The 18,838-nt window shown below is 40.1% G+C and overlaps 1 protein-coding gene across 1 annotated transcript; it reads right to left on the reverse strand.

The window, feature by feature from the left end:
- Positions 1–2,000: 2,000 nt before the first annotated feature.
- Positions 2,001–18,339, reverse strand: LOC111954969 (LIX1-like protein). Its single transcript, XM_023974949.2, has 6 exons — positions 17,818–18,339; positions 16,314–16,477; positions 12,704–12,844; positions 12,426–12,521; positions 9,485–9,562; positions 2,001–6,156 (listed from the first exon to the last, which is right to left on the reverse strand). Exons 1-6 carry the CDS (start codon positions 18,137–18,139, stop codon positions 5,902–5,904), a joined length of 1,056 nt encoding a protein of 351 aa, XP_023830717.1. The 5' UTR covers positions 18,140–18,339; the 3' UTR covers positions 2,001–5,901.
- Between the last annotated feature and the right edge of the window lie 499 nt (positions 18,340–18,838).

Below are 18,838 nucleotides of genomic sequence, written 5' to 3' on the forward strand. Positions count from 1 at the left end.
TCTTGGATAAGATAAAGTGGCCACATACCTGGCTGTGCCGGTTTCAGAACAAGTTTGTTTACTTAACTGACTCTTTAAATAGTTGTTTCAAGTCAATGTTACAGGAATCACTAACAACTTGAGTAATAGGTACATGGGATACAGGCTCCTTTGGCTACAGGCTCCTTGGTTTAGTGAGACAATGGACAACAAACAGAACAAATAATTCATATCTTTGTCTTGCCAGAGGTATCATGAAAAGTCTCACATGGACTTTATGCGTGGACTCCTTGCTGCCATGGGCTTTGATTGTTCCCGACGTGCAAAATCTACTGCTCAGAGGTGAGTGGTTGCCACTTTGCGTAATTTAGGCTATATAATGCACAGACAAATTGAGTTATAGTAAAAAGTACATGGAATATGAACTCTTCTATTTCTGATAGTTAACTTTAGTTTAGGTTACCAACACTTTAACTGACTAAAATCCTTGAACAAGCATTGAGTTATAGCTGATACACAACCAAAAATATACTGAATGTAATCTCCCTGGCATAAAATGGAGGCCTGTAGAATGGAGGTGACCTGACCATGTCCTTTTTCTCACTCACTCAGACACTTTGTTGAACTAGAGTTGTCAAATAGTCACATTTACATGTTCAGTTTAAAAGCTATAGCATATTCATTTGGACAGTGAAGCTAAAACTTTCAATTAGGCTCTATACTCCAGCATTTTGGATTTGAGATCCCATATTTCATATGAGGCGACAGTATAGAATGTCACATTTCATTTTAGGGTACTTTCATACATATCTGTTTTACCTCCCCTGTTATTGGTAATGGTGAGAGGTTAGCATGTCTTGGAGATAGGATCTTAGTGCCTGTAACTTTCTCTCTCATCATTATTCACGATTCATTCATGATTTTCCGTAATCATGGTAGCATCCACATAAATGTAGGATCGTTCAGAAACATATTCTATTCTTATTTACAAAATAGCGACCACAAAATGAAACAATACATTATTATCCATTCATCTCTATTGGGCACAACATAATCCAAAACACAACCAAAACAAACTGCAAATACATCCAAATTTGTCGAGTCACAAGCTTGATGTAGTCATTGCATGCTAGGAATATGGGACTAAATACAAAACTTTTGGAAACATGAATACAGTGAATTTACTTATACTTATGACACCTTCAAATGTGTGGACTAGATACATAAAGTGATTTAATTTCTAAACGGTTAAATGGATACACTAAAATAAAAGATTACATTCTGTACTGTCACCTCATACGAAACATTTGATCTCAAATCCAAAATGCTGGAGTATAGAGAATTAAAAGTTTGACCTTCACTGTCCAAATAAATACGTAAGGGAGTGTAAACTGTATATTAAAAGGCTGAAATTAATGGTAGCTAGGTCTTAAGAGGTAATGAACATTGGTTTCCTTCTTCCCCCTGAAACAGCTCGCCAGCAGAGGCGACAGTGGTACATGTTGCCAAGGAGAGCAGCCTTCAGACCTGTAGTCTTTCCCTGGACCTCGACCCTCCACACTGCCAGAACTGCATCTCCTACGAGGCTCGGCTGCAGCGCCTGGTCTGCGGACACTTCTACTGTGACCATTGCAGGGCCCGCATCATTAACCAGGCTTTCAAGGACATCGAGGGCCTCTCGGACTACCCCTGTCCTATGTGCAACTCTATCCGTCAGCTGGGAGGCACAGTGCCTGAGCCACAGCTCCGCAGTAATAGCACCCCCACTGTGTCTGTGGGCTTCAACGATCCCCCCTCCCCCACATCCTCACCGTAGCTCTGTTAATGCAGGTCATCAGGGAAGAGGAAGAAAAGGACTCTAAGTAAGATAGTAGAAAGGCACTTTGGAGTCTGTTTTAGTGGAAAAACAGACAATCAGAGATTCTGGGTTTTTAGGAGAACTGACTTTTTCACGAGGAAGTGTGCTCCAGAAAATTACGCTTTTCTTTTCATTCTTTCATAACGGATGACATTGGAATCAGTGAGGGTTGTTTTTGGCTGCTTTATTGCATTTTATGTATACAAATCTAAATAGAAACCTACATTGAGTAAAAAAGTAACAATTTAAAACTGGTCATATAAAATACATAAGGACTGTATAAAACAAAGTTTATATAGATCACATTTTGTACAAATGGATTTATGAATCATGCACAACTTGATAAGCGAGAAGGCAGGGTAATAACATGACTGAACAGTCTATAGAAAGATTGCAACCTGTGTTAAAAGGAATAACACGCAAACATTAGTCCCAAGTTATATTAAGTGTCACTAAAACATGTATTTACATGGTAATTACACAGACAGGTTTAGTGTAATTACAGTGTAGGTACACATTAACAATCTGGTAAAAAATTACATTTATAAACGTATTGGATTTGCAAAAAAAATTAAATTGGAAACCATACTCTTACAACAATGTGAACAATATACCTGCCAATGTAATTAATTACCATGTAAGATTGGTTGTTTTAGCTACACTTTATATAAAAGTGAGACCCAAACATTAAACAACTACATTTTTTAACAATGTATGTGATTAATGGTGAGCAGACAACTGCCATAAAAACCATCTGTAACACACCATTACATACACGTAAAAATATATATGATTCACACAAATAAGCATGATGGGAGAATACACCTACCAGACACTTTATGAAATATGATTTCCAATAACTAACACAAATACGGTCAGGTATCTACTTGCAGCCAAGTGTCAACCTCCTCCTGGCAGAGGCAACCAGGGTTTTGGCTAAAATTACAAGTTCATGATGCCATTGACCTTAACAAGGGCCCCAGGACAGGTCAGATTACATGAAAATAGAGCTCTTTGGCCACGCACAACAGTTGTGGGTTTGGCGTTGAAAAACAGAAGCATTAGCAGAAAAGTACCTCATATCTATGGTAAAATACGGTGGTGCATTTTTTATGTTATGGGACTATTTTGCTTCCACTGGTCCTGGGGCCCTTAAGGTCAACGGCATCATGAACTTTACCAAGTACCAGGACATTTTAGCCAAAAACACTTGGGCGTAAGTGGAGGATGATGGCAAATGGATCTTCCAGCAAGACAATAACCCCAAGCACACATCAACATCCACAAAGACATGGTTAATTGACCACAAAATCTACATTTTGCAAAGGTCATCTCAGTCTCCGGACTTGAACCCCATTAAAACCTGTGGTTTGAATTGAAGAAAGCAGTCCATAAGCGCATACGAAGGATATAATGGTTCTGGAAAGATTCTGTATGGAGGAATGGTCTAAGATACCTTCCAAGGTGTTCTCCAATCTTATAAAACATTTTAGAAAGAGGCCCTGTGTCGTTATCCTTGCAAGGGGAGGGTGCTGGAGTTTTACCACTATCTTTTTTCATTTATTTTTATTACTGGTTAAACGAAAGCTCTTTCTCTGAGCAATTATATTAGTATAAAGTAATCTAAATCCCCATTTTTTTTTACCATGAAATATAGCTTAATATTTGTATTATTTATTTTATACAGTCTTTTTTGCTCATCTTCTTTAAGGGTGCCAATAATTATGGACCTGGCTGTGTGTTTTAACAAAAGGTTAATTTCTTAATTTAATTAGGACAAGCATACAATGGATTGCACTTCAATTGATATGGCTTTTGTTTGTAGAAACAGGTGCCAGGTCTATAGATATTGAGAACCATGGGAAATGCCTTACCCTGGCTTGGTAGGAAAACTAAAAACACTAACCGATACTGTCAATGAAAGAAGAAGCGATGTAAATGCTATCCAAGACTAATGGGCATCTCGTCAACTTATGTTGCTATTGGGATATGATTACATTCAGGAACGTTAGGGCAAGTTAGCTAAATCTTTTTCTCTGCTTCTTTTCTTAAAAAACATACCACAGACAATTCCATCAAGAGACATATAGTAAGTAGGATACAATGTTAAACTCAAGAAGACATTGGGACTATGATACAACATTAGCGTGATGTTTGGTGCATTTTATTCGCATTCATTTTTTACTGTAGCTGTCAGTGTGATATTGCCATTGTGATATGACATAGGCATTTAATGGTATTTAATGTGAACATGAGTTGATTCTCTGTGTGTTCTGACCCCTGAATAAATGTGTTTTCTAAATGGGTCTATTTCAAGAGAATTTCGGAGTAGCAGATCGCATGACTAGATAACATTTCGTACCGGTATGGTAAAGCCTCTGTGAAAATCCCCCAAACAACATCAATTCAAAAGAATTCAAGAAGGATCCACTGTTATTTCATAATGGCTGAAAGATTAAGCCTAGTCCTGGACTAAAAACCCTTTCCATGGAGCATTTATGATGGAGATTCTACATGGATAATGTTTTTTTTGTCCTTTGAATTTTTCTATGGGAAGCGTATAGCTGCCAAAACACTTTAATAAAAGTCTTACCTTGAGAGTAACTTGTGGTTAGGGGGAAACAGCAATCCCATATATTACTACAACCGTACGTTTGTTCACTGTGTTTGCTATGTTTTTGTGTTGCACACACATTTGAACAGTTGTTAGCACCAATGCAGTTGTCAATCTGGATATCAGTATCGGCTAAATCACTTGTGTACGTTTTAGCCTAATAATAGAGTTAAAAAGGGCTTAGTGACAGTAAATGATCCTGACTTAGAATGATAACGCTGAAAGTTTAGTCATTAAGCTGCAAGGCCAGAAAAAAACTGTTGGATAACTGACATTCGTGTAAACAATCCATTCTAGCAAGCAAAGCTAGGCAATTAGTTATTTTACGAGTGACATCAGTTTGAGTCGGAGGAGCGGTTCTTTCTTCGCAAATAAGGCTGGCTATCACTAATGATAGACTCTACAGATGTAAGATCTTCATTTGACTTATGTTGTCACTGCAAAATAATCCTGCAGCAACAGGATTTGAAAGTTTAGTCCATAATGTTGCTTGAGCGGTGGTTAGGCTTTCATCTGGCCAAAAGTAGGCTACATGAAAAGTGAAATACTATATAACCGTGTGTTAGTGTGGGTTTTCAGTAAATTTATGTCAATTACAAAAGTTAATCTGCATTTCCTGTGGTGCAGGAAAAGTCTCAGCAACAAAAGAGTGATCAAATTAAGATCCTACCTCTGTATATAAGATCTGTAATGTAAGAGCAATACATAAATGTTCAAATAACTTTCATAGTCCTTAATGAAGTGATAGATCATGCTTAAGCAACAGACATGGGTCTATTTTGGTGAGAAAGATCGTTCTGTGACAATATCCTTGTGATTATGTCCTGTACGATCATTAAAGGCAAGTGACGGGCTTTAACTTTACCCATGTGGTAGCGTTGTCTACCAGCATAGAAAGGGAATGAGAGGAATGATAACAGTTCATTATTCCATGTGAATTTCACAAACCCAATAAAATGGCAGCACAAAAGGCCCTCAATGACTTCTTCTTATTCGATCCTGGTCCTAAAGATTTCGTTCTAAACTAGCACTAACATATCTGATTCAACTAATCAACTTATTGTCAAGACCTTCAGAAGCTGAATCAGGCGTATTAGTACTGGGCTGGAAAAAACTGCTGAAAGATCTAAGAACACTCACTGTTTTATAATTGAAAGCTCCTAAATGGCTGCCTTGCTAGTCTCTATACAATCAATGGTTATTGGACACTTTTCCTCATTCCATCTCTAAGGCCAGATTCCAAACTGACAACCAACTTCCTTCCATCTGCCCTTGACTCCCAACTCGCAGATCTGATCGGACTGAATAGGTAAAAGCCATATGGTGGAAGCTATGCAGCGTTACTATTATGTTTCCCACACCTATGTAGACTTTTTGAGAACCGCGAGGGGGAAGTCAACGTGGGCAGATGGAAGTGAATCAAATGATGGGGTTGGAATCCAGCGTATACCTAGCAGGTTGAAGGCAGGGTGGCAGTGTTGGCTGCATCCAGTTGGCCAACAGCCAGCATCAGGATGTCCTTCTTTTCCTTATGAAAGCGAAGCTCCCGGCCGGCCAGCCTGGCCTCCTCAAGTTCTCGATCTGTTGCCGCCACCTCCTGGGCGATGGTGCCAGCCACGCCTTGCTCTCGGTTCACCCAATCAGCAGCCATTTGGGTGCGCATGTCATCATCCAGCGCCCTATGGGAGTAGTGAGCCAGCACTTCCTGTTAGGGGAAAGCAAAATAAAAAAGGTGTTAGGCCGGAATGGACCTTATTGACGCCATGGCCATGATCGTTAGAAAATTCAGGCTAGCTGGGTAGGAAACAGAAATGCTCCATTAAATCATTATATTATTCAACTGTACTGGTGTCCTAGCAGTGCAGATTTGATTGAGTTCCAGATTATGTTTAATGATCCTGAAATGCCTGGATTTGAAACGACCTGGAACCACAAATGCGTGAGCTGCGTGGCCAGCAATAACATAATTTCAAATGAGGAATGTGAGACGTCTGGGTGAGCTAATTACTCCAGTGGCTCAGCCCCTCTCCTTAACCATTGAGATGAAAGGCATAAGGCCAGACCAAATATAATACTTAAATCAGTCAAGAGACACACAGGGCAAAAGCACTCCGTAACCCTAGAAAACATAATACAACTGAGTCGTATCTATCCCAATCGTGGAGTTGCTGGTTGCTCTTCCTCCTCTTTGACTTGTGATCTGAATGGCGTAGATTGGCAAAAGGCAGGTTTGAGCCACAATTATATTATTCAGGTGAATTTATATTCATTTCATGAATTGGAAGTTGCCTAAATTGACCCCCATACTGCAGAAACGATGTCAGAAAGCTCCAATGTTTAGATTAGCAAACATGACGGGTGGGGGATGAAATCTTAAAGATGTGTGCATAGAGCCTGAACATGTTAATGTTCGAGATCAGATGAAGTCAAAGAAAAATGCTTTAAACTCTGGTAAAACATTTTTTCAAACTTGAATCAAACTCCGATCAAGACTCGTAATTGACGCCTTAAAAGTTGTTTATGTATGTAAGATGCATGAGATAATGAGGACTGAACACAAACATTTAGGTCACCCGACTCTGCCTGGAACGGAGTCACTTCATAGGTATTCATTCAGCCCACACAATGTGGTTTAGATAGGATGGAATGTCATGCTGAAGGAACTTAACTCAAGCCAGAGTGGAACTCAGTCAATTATCTCCAGTGAGTTTCAGCCCCATTCTGGACTTCAGTTGAACTGAGATGTGGTGTTGGCTGTACCAGTTGAATTATAATTCAATACTATCACTGGCAGTCTGTAAGGATGAGGGATATGTTTTATTTTCAAAACTTGATGGATTTAATGGAAACTGTCAGGCAAATGTTTTTCTCAAATAACTCTTTAGTTTGATCAGTTATTCTGTTGCTGAAACATAACAGAGAAGTTTGAGTTATGATGTAGCTATATTTCCCTTCCTTTACACCAGAGGGGTATACTACAAAGGAGGATCAATGAGTTAGCCAGCCAGTTTTGACAAACAAACAGAATTAACTATAGATTCTCTGATTCATTAAGAAATAAACTTAAGTATGTGTTTTTGTTTGTTGAGTCAATTACACCATACTCATTTCAAGTTAATCTTTCTAAACAATAAAAGTTTTTTCAGAATATTCAGTATATTATTTATTATTTGATCCTGCTTTGTAGTATACCCATATACCTTCAGCAGAAGCTCTTATCCAGAGAGACTTACAGTAGTGAGTGTGTACATGTTTCATACTTTTTCATACTGGTCCCCCGTGGGAATCAAACCCACAACTCTGCCGTTGCAAGTGCCCTATCAACTGAGCCACACGGGACCCAGATGTGTCCAAATATTTTTCTCTGAGGTGCCAGAAATGGAAACATATTCAAATTTGCTCACACACAGTTGATGTCGGAAATTTACATACACCTTAGCCAAATACATTTAAACTCAGTTTTTCACAATTCCTGACATTTTCTCCTTGTAAAAATTCCCCGTCTTAGGTCAGTTAGGATCACCACTTTATTTTAAGAATGTGAAATGTCAGAATAATAGTAGAGAGATTGATTTATTTCAGCTTTTATTTCTTTCATCACATTCCCAGTGGGTCAGAAGTTTACATACACTCAATTAGTATTTGGTAGCATTGCCTTTAAATTGTTTAACTTGCGTCAAACATTTCGGGTAAACTTCCACAAGCTTCCCACAATAAGTTGGGTGAATTGTGGCCCATTCCTCCTGACAGAGCTGGTGTAACTGAGTCAGGTTTGTAGGCCTCCTTGCTCGCACACGCTTTTTCAGTTCTGCCCACAAATTTTCTATAGGGTTGAGGTCAGGGCTTTGTGATGGCCACTCCAAAACCTTGACTTTGTTGTCCTTAAGCCATTTTGCCACAACTTTGGAAGTATGCTTGGGGTCATTGTTCATTTGGAAGACCCATTTGCCACCAAGCTTTAACTTCCTGACTGATGTCTTGAGATGTTGCTTCAATATATCCACATAATCTTGCTTCCTCATGCCATCTATTTTGTGAAGGTTTTGGAGCAGTGGCTTCTTCCTTGCTGAGCGGCCTTTCAGGTTATGTCGATATAGGACTTGTTTTACTGTGGCTATAGATACTTTTGTACCTGTTTCCTCCAGCATCTTCACAAGGTCCTTTGCTGTTGTTCTGGGATTGATTTGCACTTTTCGCAACAAAGTACATTCATCTCTAGGAGACAGAACGCGTCTCCTTCCTGAGCGGTATGACGGCTGCGTGTTCCCATGCTGTTTATACTTGCGTACTATTGTTTGTACAGATGAACGTGGTACCTTCAGGCGTTTGGAAATTGCTCCCAAGGATGAACCAGACTTGTGGAGGTCTACAATTMTTTTTCTGAGGTCTTGGCTGATTTCTTTTGATTTTCCCATGATGTCAAGCAAAYYGGCACTGAGTTTGAAGGTAGGCCTTGAAATACATCCACAGTTACACCTCCAATTGACTCAAATGATGTCAATTAGCCTAACAGAAGCTTCTAAAGCCATGACATAATTTCTGGAATTTTCCAAGCTGTTTAAAGGCACAGTCAACTTTGTGTATGTAAACGTCTGACCCACTGGAGTTGTGATACAGTGAATTATAAGTGAAATAATCTGTCTGCAAACAATTGTTGGAAAAATGACTTGTGTCATACACAAAGTAGATGTCCTAACCAACTTGCCAAAACTATAGTTTGTTAACAAGAAATTTGTGGAGTGGTTGAAAAACAAGTTTTAATGACTCCAACCTAAGTGTATGTAAACTTCCGACTTCAGCTGTACATACTTACTTACTTTTTGCACATAACAGTCACAAGTCATTGCTTTCACACAAAATAAACCAAAAACATTTGAGGAAAACAGAAAAACAATTGTTTGAAATACATCCCAAAAAATACTGATTGACACCAAATCAGGTCTTATTTAATACCAGGACAAATACCAAATGAAACAAGCCTATGAAATAAAGTGATACCAATAATCAGTACTCTTATCCAAATGAGATCTTACTTGACGGGAGCATTGTCTCTCTCTCATGGCCTTCAGGCTTCCATTCCAGTGCAGAAGCTGAAAGACTGTCATCAATTCCTGAAAGAAAAAAACAGTTCAGCGACGACAAGCAGCATTGTTGTGTGTGGCTGCGCCACATGGAAAGCACTGTTTGGCACTAAGCACAATTTCAAGTTTGATTATTAACACAAGGCAGTGAGTTTTTAATGCCAACGTCACAAGATTTAATGATTTAAGGCTGGTAATGGGAGCTAAGATGTGGCTGGGGTGGCAGGTAGCCTAGTGGTTAGAGTGTTGGGCCAGTAACCGAAAGGTTGCTGGATCAAATCCCCGAGCTGACAAGGTAAAACTCTGTCATTCTGCCCCTGTGTTACCCACTATTCCCTGGTAGGCTGTCATTGTAAATAAGAATTTGTTCTTAACTGACTTGCCTAGTTAAATAAAGGTTACATTTAAAAAAAGAGGGAGAAGGTCAATAAGTAGCAATCATTTGATTGCATGTGTAGAGCCCTAAATCATAAGCTGTGGTTTGGAAAAGACCAATCCATGCATTAGATTGAGTGGATTTGGATGACAAACAATGAAAGACTGGAGGCCAGCAATTCTGTTCAGATTTGTTTGCCAGACCAACATGCTCTTAGGAAATTCCTGGAACCACATGGTTTTGCTCCAATTCTCTTCTGCACGCATGATGGTCCTCACACTCCTTCATGTAGTGGGTCTCGTTATCTAGTCCTTGAAATCTACATACATCTCTAGTCCTTGACATTCCTGATAAGTGCACTTTGAATAAGTCAAATCTCTGTTTAAGTGTGTCAAGTCCCAATTGAATTGATGTACATGTACATTATTTCAATTGCTCCCGAAACTGGCATGCTCTGCTTTAGTTCATGCTGTCATGAGTCTCAAACCGTTGCATTTATCAGGTTCAACTGCATACTTTTCTTTCATTCAACCTGGGAAACCAGAGTGGTAAGTCATAAAGCAGAGGTGATGAAACCAGCCAACTTCAATAAACACTCAGAAATAACTCCTGCTTTTCTTTATCATAAATCATTAAGCTATAGTTTAGGGCTGATCAGTAAACGTTTCTATTTTTTCATGAACTGGAATTACAAAGCTAAATGACAATATAGTTATCTATCTGCTTTGTGTAATTACCAGTAGTTTTGGAACCATTAGCCATGTCTGTGTTAACATGTATGCATCTCCCTCTTTTATAATTCTGTAGAAACCATAATATAATTTCATATTCTCCAACAAATCCCATGTGTTCTGTGTATCTGTGTGTGCAAAGAATACCCAGTATTTGGATTCCTCATCTCCATCATCTCATCTCCATGCCAAGGGAAGCCATGTTTCCCCCAAAAATGTACCAGGAAAAATATTTTTTTAAATAACATAAAATAATGTATCTTTCGCCTCTCTGTGTTTTGGAATTTTCCTTCTATAACATCTGCTTACCATGTGTATGTGACCAATACAATTTGATTTGAGAGGCTGAAAGTATCTCACTGGAGAAAGCATCCGAGCGAGCAAAACAGCGCCCCTCTGTCTCTGTATGAGTAACCCATCTCTCTGATGCCGTCTGGTCAAAAAGAGTATGATATTGTTGCCTCCGGTAACATTGAATGCAAGGGAAGCCAGCAAGCAATTGGTCTCTCTTAATAAAAAAGTATACAATAATAGCCAATCAGAGTAGAGCTAAACTGAATGAGCTCAACTGTGAATGGTCCTGGCGCACCAAAAACAAGTCTCAAGGGAAGATAGTTTGCATTTGGCTTCACATCACATCAAAAGCCAAATGTCATTGACAGAAAAAAACTTGAATTGTTGCATCTCGTTGTGTTGTTGTCCTCCGGTGGCTAGCTAGCTAGCAAAAATGTTCCTAAATTAGCCATGGATGGAGATAGGGATTTGGAGATGTGGTTTTGCTTAATTAAACGTACTGGCCAAAGATTATAATGGTGATTCTGATCCTACCATGAATTAATACATTGTGTCCCTGGCCTGAGAGGATGGAAGCTCAATATGTAGCTAGATGTAGTAGGCTAATGTTAACTAGCTAGCTCATCGTTACCCATGAAAGGAAGTTAGACTAGTGAGCAAGCACTTTAGCCAGGTAGCCTAGGACAACAGACACTAAACGCATGTACTGTATGACAGATTCATAGACCATTTCGTCAAAATGAAAGAAAGGAGGATGGCGTTTCTCTACAAGTAGGGTGAGTCAACATGTTTTTCTACTTACGCACATGCACACACAGAAATCAGTACCATGGACAGCCACATTATATTTATGTTGATAGGACTAAATTGATTTTGGTATATTTTAGTTGTCACTGTGTTACACTAAGCATGGGTGATTTGATGATGTTGAAATATTGAAGTTGGAATGGAGCTGGAATAGTGGATGCAGCGACTTATGGTAAGTCTCCGGTGTTCTAAATCAATAGTTGTTTAGTAGTCTGGAAATGTCAGAAACATTAACTTGCTTGACCATGCTGTAGGTCTTGTAACTGTTTGTTACATGCAATATGCTTTGTGGACTCCACCAGACAGATGTTGCTCTCTGGTTTTGTGATGAAACAAAGGGATTTATTCAGCCACTGTGTCTTCTTATTGTTATGGCCTTAGGTCTATATATCACGGTGTCAAGGCGTATGAACTAACAGGTTATAGAACAAACAGCCCAATTATCACAACACAAAGGTTGTAATATGGCTTTTTTTTCATGGCTTGGCTTCCACAGTGATTTTACCCACACATCGCTACTGATCTCCTAATTTCCTACATCCTGACCAATGTATCATAGTGCCACCAACATTCCTAAACTAGCCTCATATACAGTCCAACCTTTTCCTTTTCTTACATTTCATTGCCGTAACATCCACTGTATCATCACAAGTAACCAAACTTTGCGTTACTCCATCCTATTTACCTGAAACTCCAACATTGACTTTCCTTTGTTGGACTCCAGCATGAAGCGAAACGCCCCGATTCCTGTGCTGGGGTTGTCTGCCTCTTCTCGGTTTCCCTGTAAAAGACAAGTAGAGTCCAATCATCCAGTCTTTTTCTCCTTAAGAGACCAATCAGATTAAGATCTTACCCTCATAAGGACATGACCTTTTAATAGGAGCTACAGTATGGATTATATTAAAGACCAGTACGCACTGCTTCTGTTAATGTACATTGAAAAATACATGAAATGGCACTCACATTAAAGGAGGCCAGCGCCTCACATACACTCTTCTCAATGAAGTCATCTGTGATGCGGCGGGAAGGATGCTCGTTGAAAACCGAGTTCATCAGCGCGATCTTCGCAGCACTACGTCTTGCCTCAGCCTTGGTTGGACAAAACTGCCCAAAGTAAAGCATAAAACATATTTAGTACTTTTCTGAATGTTTTCCAAGTCCCCCCAAAATATATGTTGCCTTTGGCATAAATTTTAACGTTATGACCCTGTGATTCATGCAATATCATAATATGGGTAAGCCAAATTATTGTATGGGTCTTCTGGAAGTCATATATATTTAATTTTAATAATGACCTTTTTCTTGAAAGATGAAGCACTTGAAAGGTATGTTAATCTTGTTTCATGTATGTTTCAGAATGATGTCTAAGTAATATCAATGCTTCCACTTCATTGCTATTATTTCAAAGAAAGAAAGAAAGAGTTAGGAAGGATAGAGGCAAAGGAGGCCCCGTGCAAATGGGATGAGGGGGAGAATGTGGGGAGGGGTGTCACGGCTCCTTCTAAACTCAATATTTGGCTCTAATTACAACCAGATGAGCCACCATATGAGTTTCCAACCACAGTATGCATTGTAGCCAGCCAATTCGAGGAGAGGAAGAAATGGCAAAACATTTAATCCTCCCATGGAATATTCTGGTAGGCTCAATGCTTATGTTCTAGTATGATTTAGAATTGAAAATAACATTTGAAAAAAAGATTGTACATTAAAGCAGTCATTACTATTTCAATGATACTGGTGGATTATTTAACAAAGATAGGAACACGGCTCATACTGTATGTCATTATTTATACATTCATGGATGAGATCATCAGTGTTTTTCTACATCCTTATTTCAGTTGAATTTAGAATTTCCTTATTCCATTTTTTTATGCTAAGCCTGAATACAAGTAAGGTCCTACTCCTACACCTTGCTAACATGTTTTTGATGGACCCAACAGCCTGGAGTTATCGACGTGGTGGCGTATTTCACCTCAGCAGTGGTTCAGATCCACAGACTATTATTTGAGATTAGCCAATGGTTAGCTATTGAATTTAATCTTGGTTTGTAATCTCTTGTAATGCTGACAAGAGACAACTGCTTTAATTTGGGATTCCCAGTACATATTGTTGTGGAAAACTCAATTCTGCCACCACAGCATACTATACAAAACGACACAATTTTCACAAGAGCAGGCTGAAGCTAGAGTTCTATCGCTCTCAACTTCTTTATTCTTCAACTTCAACTTTTTGGTCTGTATATTACAATTCAGCTTTTAGCTGTAAAATGTGTATAATCCACCTTAACCAATAATAATACAAATTTGATATACACTGAGTGTATAAAACATTATGAACACCTGCTCTTACCATGACAGACTGACCAGGTGAATCCAGGTTAAAGCTATGATCCCTTATTGATGTATGTCACTTGTTAAATCCACTTCAATCAGTTTAGATGAAGGGGAGGAGACAGTGTAAAGAATCATTTTTAAGCCTTGAGAAAATTGAGACATGGATTGTGTATCTGTACCATTTAGCGGGTGAATGGGCAAGACAAAATATTTAAGTGCCTTTGAACGGGGTATGGTAGTAGGTGCCAGCACACCAGTTTGAGTGTGTCAAGAACTGCAACAGTGCTGGGTTTTTAACACTCAACAGTTTCCCGTGTGTATCAAGAACGGTCCATCACCCAAAGGACATCCAGCCAACTTGACACAACTGTGGTAAGCATTGGAGTCAACATGGACCAGCATCCCTGTGGAAAGCTTGACACCTTGTAAAGTCCATGCCCCGATGATTTAAGGTTGTTCTGAGGGCAAAAAGGGGTGCAACTCAATATAAGGACTCCTAATGTGTGTGTTCCTAATGTTTTGTACACTCAGTGTATATAACAACATTTACACACACTTCAACTGTTCTGGTCAAGTTATAAACTATGTAAAATGTGCTACTATGCCTTTTCACTTGATTAGATACTTAAGACAGCTTTATCAAGACATTTGTTTAAAGACATGCTCTGGAACTTTGGCGACTACTAAGTATTTTTTAAACCTCCCGCTTTGTGCTGGATATAGTCTCACGTTGCCATACCTCCAAAATCACGTCGTTGTCATGCCTCCCTTGGATGTCTGGAGAGTTTTGTATTGCAAAAACAGTTTGAATGGTCTGCAGGCTCCCTGCGGCAAGATTTTGATTGGATGTTACATTTCAAGAATCCTCCCCTCACATGCCCGTTGGTGCTACGTGTTATGTTTGTCACGGTTTTCAGAACGGAAAGGGAACATTTTGCGGAGAGTTGTTGCAAACTAGCATATGGAACATTGCAGAAAATGGAAGACAAACTAGGGGAAAAACTGAATTCTGTTTTGCCAGCAGTGTGCTCTATACACAAAATCGAGTTTTAATCTGCGATTTCCCGGCCATCCTCACCCACTGTTGCACCTACGACACTAATCTAGGGAGCACTACTGGAGCTCCACCCAAGCAAGGCATTTAATTGGTTTGACGTGTTGCGAGCATACACTCATTGGTACACTGGGTTCTAAACCCCGATTTAGCTATTTTTCTGCCATGAAAGCGACAGTTTTTCTGGGAGCTGTGCTGCACCATTTTCCCCCACGTGGGCCAGCCCACTAACAATTCAAGTTCAACCAATGAGCTTCAATTGAGTGACAGCTAGCAAGTGGCACATCATGCACACACAGCAGAGCGAGAGCAATGACGTTGTGCACATATCTGCACATATGTGACATAGCACACAATTTTAGGGGACCACTTTTGACTCATGAGCGCTACCTTTAACTACTGGCTAAAAAGTATACAAAAGTACTGGAGAATCTCTTTAACACATTCTTGAAGTATTCAGATAAACAACAGAACAGTGTGAGGAGAAAGTTCCAGAAACATCCGGGTCATGTTCATTAGGCAACAAACAGAAGAAAATGGACTGAAACTGGGAGGGACTACCTGTACTTCTCTAATAAGAAACTCACATTTTTGTGATTCACAGGAATCACCTACACATACTAGAAATGTATGAACTCACGGTACGGCAAGTCTCTTTGGATAAACATTTCTGCTGAGTGTTATATGACTCCAACAGAATATGGGTGCACAGTCAGCAGTTGGTAAACAAAGACACTGCATAAACATTGTTTTCAATTGCACAACGTTTTGCTACGGGGTGCCCCCATAAACATGTCCCAGGCCTAATTAGTCGCTTGCTCTCCCTTGACATTTCTCAAGACAGTTCAGAAGAGGTTCCCAGTGATTGACATTTGATCTGAAAATCCAGGGCCAACGTACTCAGGAAGATCAAGTCAGATTGGCAGAATTGATTTAGGTAGAAGCATTTGTGCATGAGTAGAGTTGGACAGACGGATAAATCCCTAAGGTTATGGCCACATAGGGAATTTCATTCACGCAGCTACACCAACACAATTTTAAACCATTATACTGTAGTAGTAATAATAAGTACACTTTTCAAGCACTTTCACTAACTGAGAGATACTATACAGAGGGCCTTCCACCTGAGGAGCGTTTTAGTGCCCACAACTTTATTGAGACAGCCTACGGTCACAGGTTAGCTCACCTGGAAACTCCCAAAGCAGCTTCCCCCTGGGAGACTGACGTAGCAAACATAGGGTGGGTTGTTTGATGGGACCATCTCATACACCACCAGCGCCCCATTCCTGAGGTCTGCCCCTCTTGACTGCTTCATCTGCCAGAACTCTTGCAAGGCTTCCACCACGTTCACTGGATGAGACATAAAATGACACAGTTTAACATTAGACTGCATGGAGTCATAAAGGTGGACTCAGCGATATGACGTAGATGCAGAAAGTAAACGGCATAGTGGGTCAATCTCCGCAACAACTAAGAGCATTGAAGCGCGAGGCTCAACTTCTCCGCTGTTTTGGTCCCATGGCTACCACGCTGTATGATAGTATAACACACTTGCACAGATACTGTGTGTGAGTCTTGCATCTCGCTCATCGCAATTGCTCAAGTTATAAATGCTGAGTCTACCTTTAAATATGGTCCGGTGTACTCATTTGGTATTCAGGTTTGGATTTAAGAAAGAATAAAAGTGACACAGTGGGATATTGTGTATGAGCGAGGATTAAAACTTGAACACTGCTTTTGCACATATTTGGAGATATAATATAAACAGGATTTTCTGGCTAAGTAAACAACAAGGAACAACCCACTGACACACTGAACTGACTGACTGACACACTGAACTGACTGACTGACACACTGAACTGACTGACTGACACACTGAACTGACTGACTGACACACTGAACTGACTGACTGACACACTGAACTGACTGACTGACACACWGAACTGACTGACACACTAAACTGACTGACTGACACACTGAACTGACTGACACACTGAACTGACTGACTGACACACTGAACTGACTGACTGACACACTGAACTGACTGACACACTGACACACTGAACTGACTGACACACTGAACTGACTGACACACTGAACTGACTGACACACTGAACTGACTGAAGCTGTCCAAATTGCGTTGACTTTCAAGGCAGTTATATTTAACCAGGCAAGTCAGTTAAGAACAAATTCTTATTTACAATGATGGCCTAACCAAAAGTCCACATAGACTCAAAATGATTAAGTAGTACACAACATCATCATACTTATGTAAATAAAAATGTAATAGGCCTACCCACATTTAATGTATTGGGTTTTTGAATGATAGTATAACATATAGGGTAGGCCTACTCTAAAACATTGGAGGTGACTTGAAGTGACACATTTCGAATGGCGTGCCCAGGTGCTATGTAAAATGAGCACGCAACAGTATCCTGTAGTGAACTGCATCCTGTAGTCATTAGCCTAGATATTACAAAATTTCGGCTATCATAAACTCGGTATGTTCATGTAGCCTACTGTTATCAACTGGATGGGCAGTTTTGGTGACACACTGTATGTTGCACATGCACTACTACACTATTTCATCCCTTTTGTCAGTTTAATCACAGTTACAGTGAGTTACATTTCAACCACGGCCAGGGAAAGTCGGAGGACCAAAATTCTGCGACTAATTTGTTCCAGGTTACCTCTGCCATAGCCCTGCGTATGCTTAGCAAAGCTCCGAACAACAGCCTCCACCGCCTCCTTCAAGACCGCCGGGTTCCCTGGATTACATAGACCGAATCCAGCCACCCCTGTTCCGAGACCCGCACTCCCAATAGTGCCGTGAAGACTGTGGAGTTGAAGCGGCGGGGGTGGCCCGGAGGAAGCACATAGGGAGGCCGGGGGAGGCAGCAGAGGTGCGGTTGGAACTGTAACCCCGGGCCGGAGAGAGGAGCGTAGGGTCCCAGTCGACCCAGCTCCAAATCGTATCCCTGGTTGAAGTCGCTGAGGGCGGATAGATTCCATTGTTGAAGCGTAAACGTCAACAGTAGGGGGAATACCAATAGAGGAAATTCGTGATGAAAATACTGGTTTCCTCGCTGATAATGTAATGGAAAATGACAAAAAACGAAACTAAAAAGATAGTGATAAATAAAAAAGTGTTTTCCTCACGGAGAAAAATGTATTCTGCCAATCCCGTTAGTCTTTGTGAGGATTAGGCTGCTTGGCTGTCAATCTTGGGGTAGGGGCGGGGAAATCAGAGACGTGGAAAAGGGGAGCTGTGAATAGGCCATTTTCTTGAACCAGCAATGCAGGAGGGGGAAATATTAGGACACAATGTAGCCTCCAAAACTGTAAAGGAATTCTGTTGAAAATCCACGCTCTACAGGATATTATTAGGGTAGTGTAACTTACATTGTAATACTTTGGAAAAATAGTAGCCACTGAAATAATTATTCTAACGCTTTAGGGGTAAAGATATTTGGTAAATGACCATGACAACATAGTGATAGATACCTTTAAATTATACTACTTTTTAACCATTTATGCAACGCACACTATCCATCCATCCATCCACCCATCCCCCCAACCACTCATCCATCCATCCATCTCCATCCATTCACCCCATCATCCATCCATCTTTCTAACTAGTCATCTAACTTCACTATCGCTGGTCTAGATCAGCTGGACATCTAACTAAAACACAGACCCTAAACCAACACA

The sequence above is a fragment of the Salvelinus sp. IW2-2015 genome, linkage group LG30 (assembly GCF_002910315.2).
Source record: "Salvelinus sp. IW2-2015 linkage group LG30, ASM291031v2, whole genome shotgun sequence".
NCBI classification, from domain to species: domain Eukaryota; kingdom Metazoa; phylum Chordata; class Actinopteri; order Salmoniformes; family Salmonidae; genus Salvelinus; species Salvelinus sp. IW2-2015.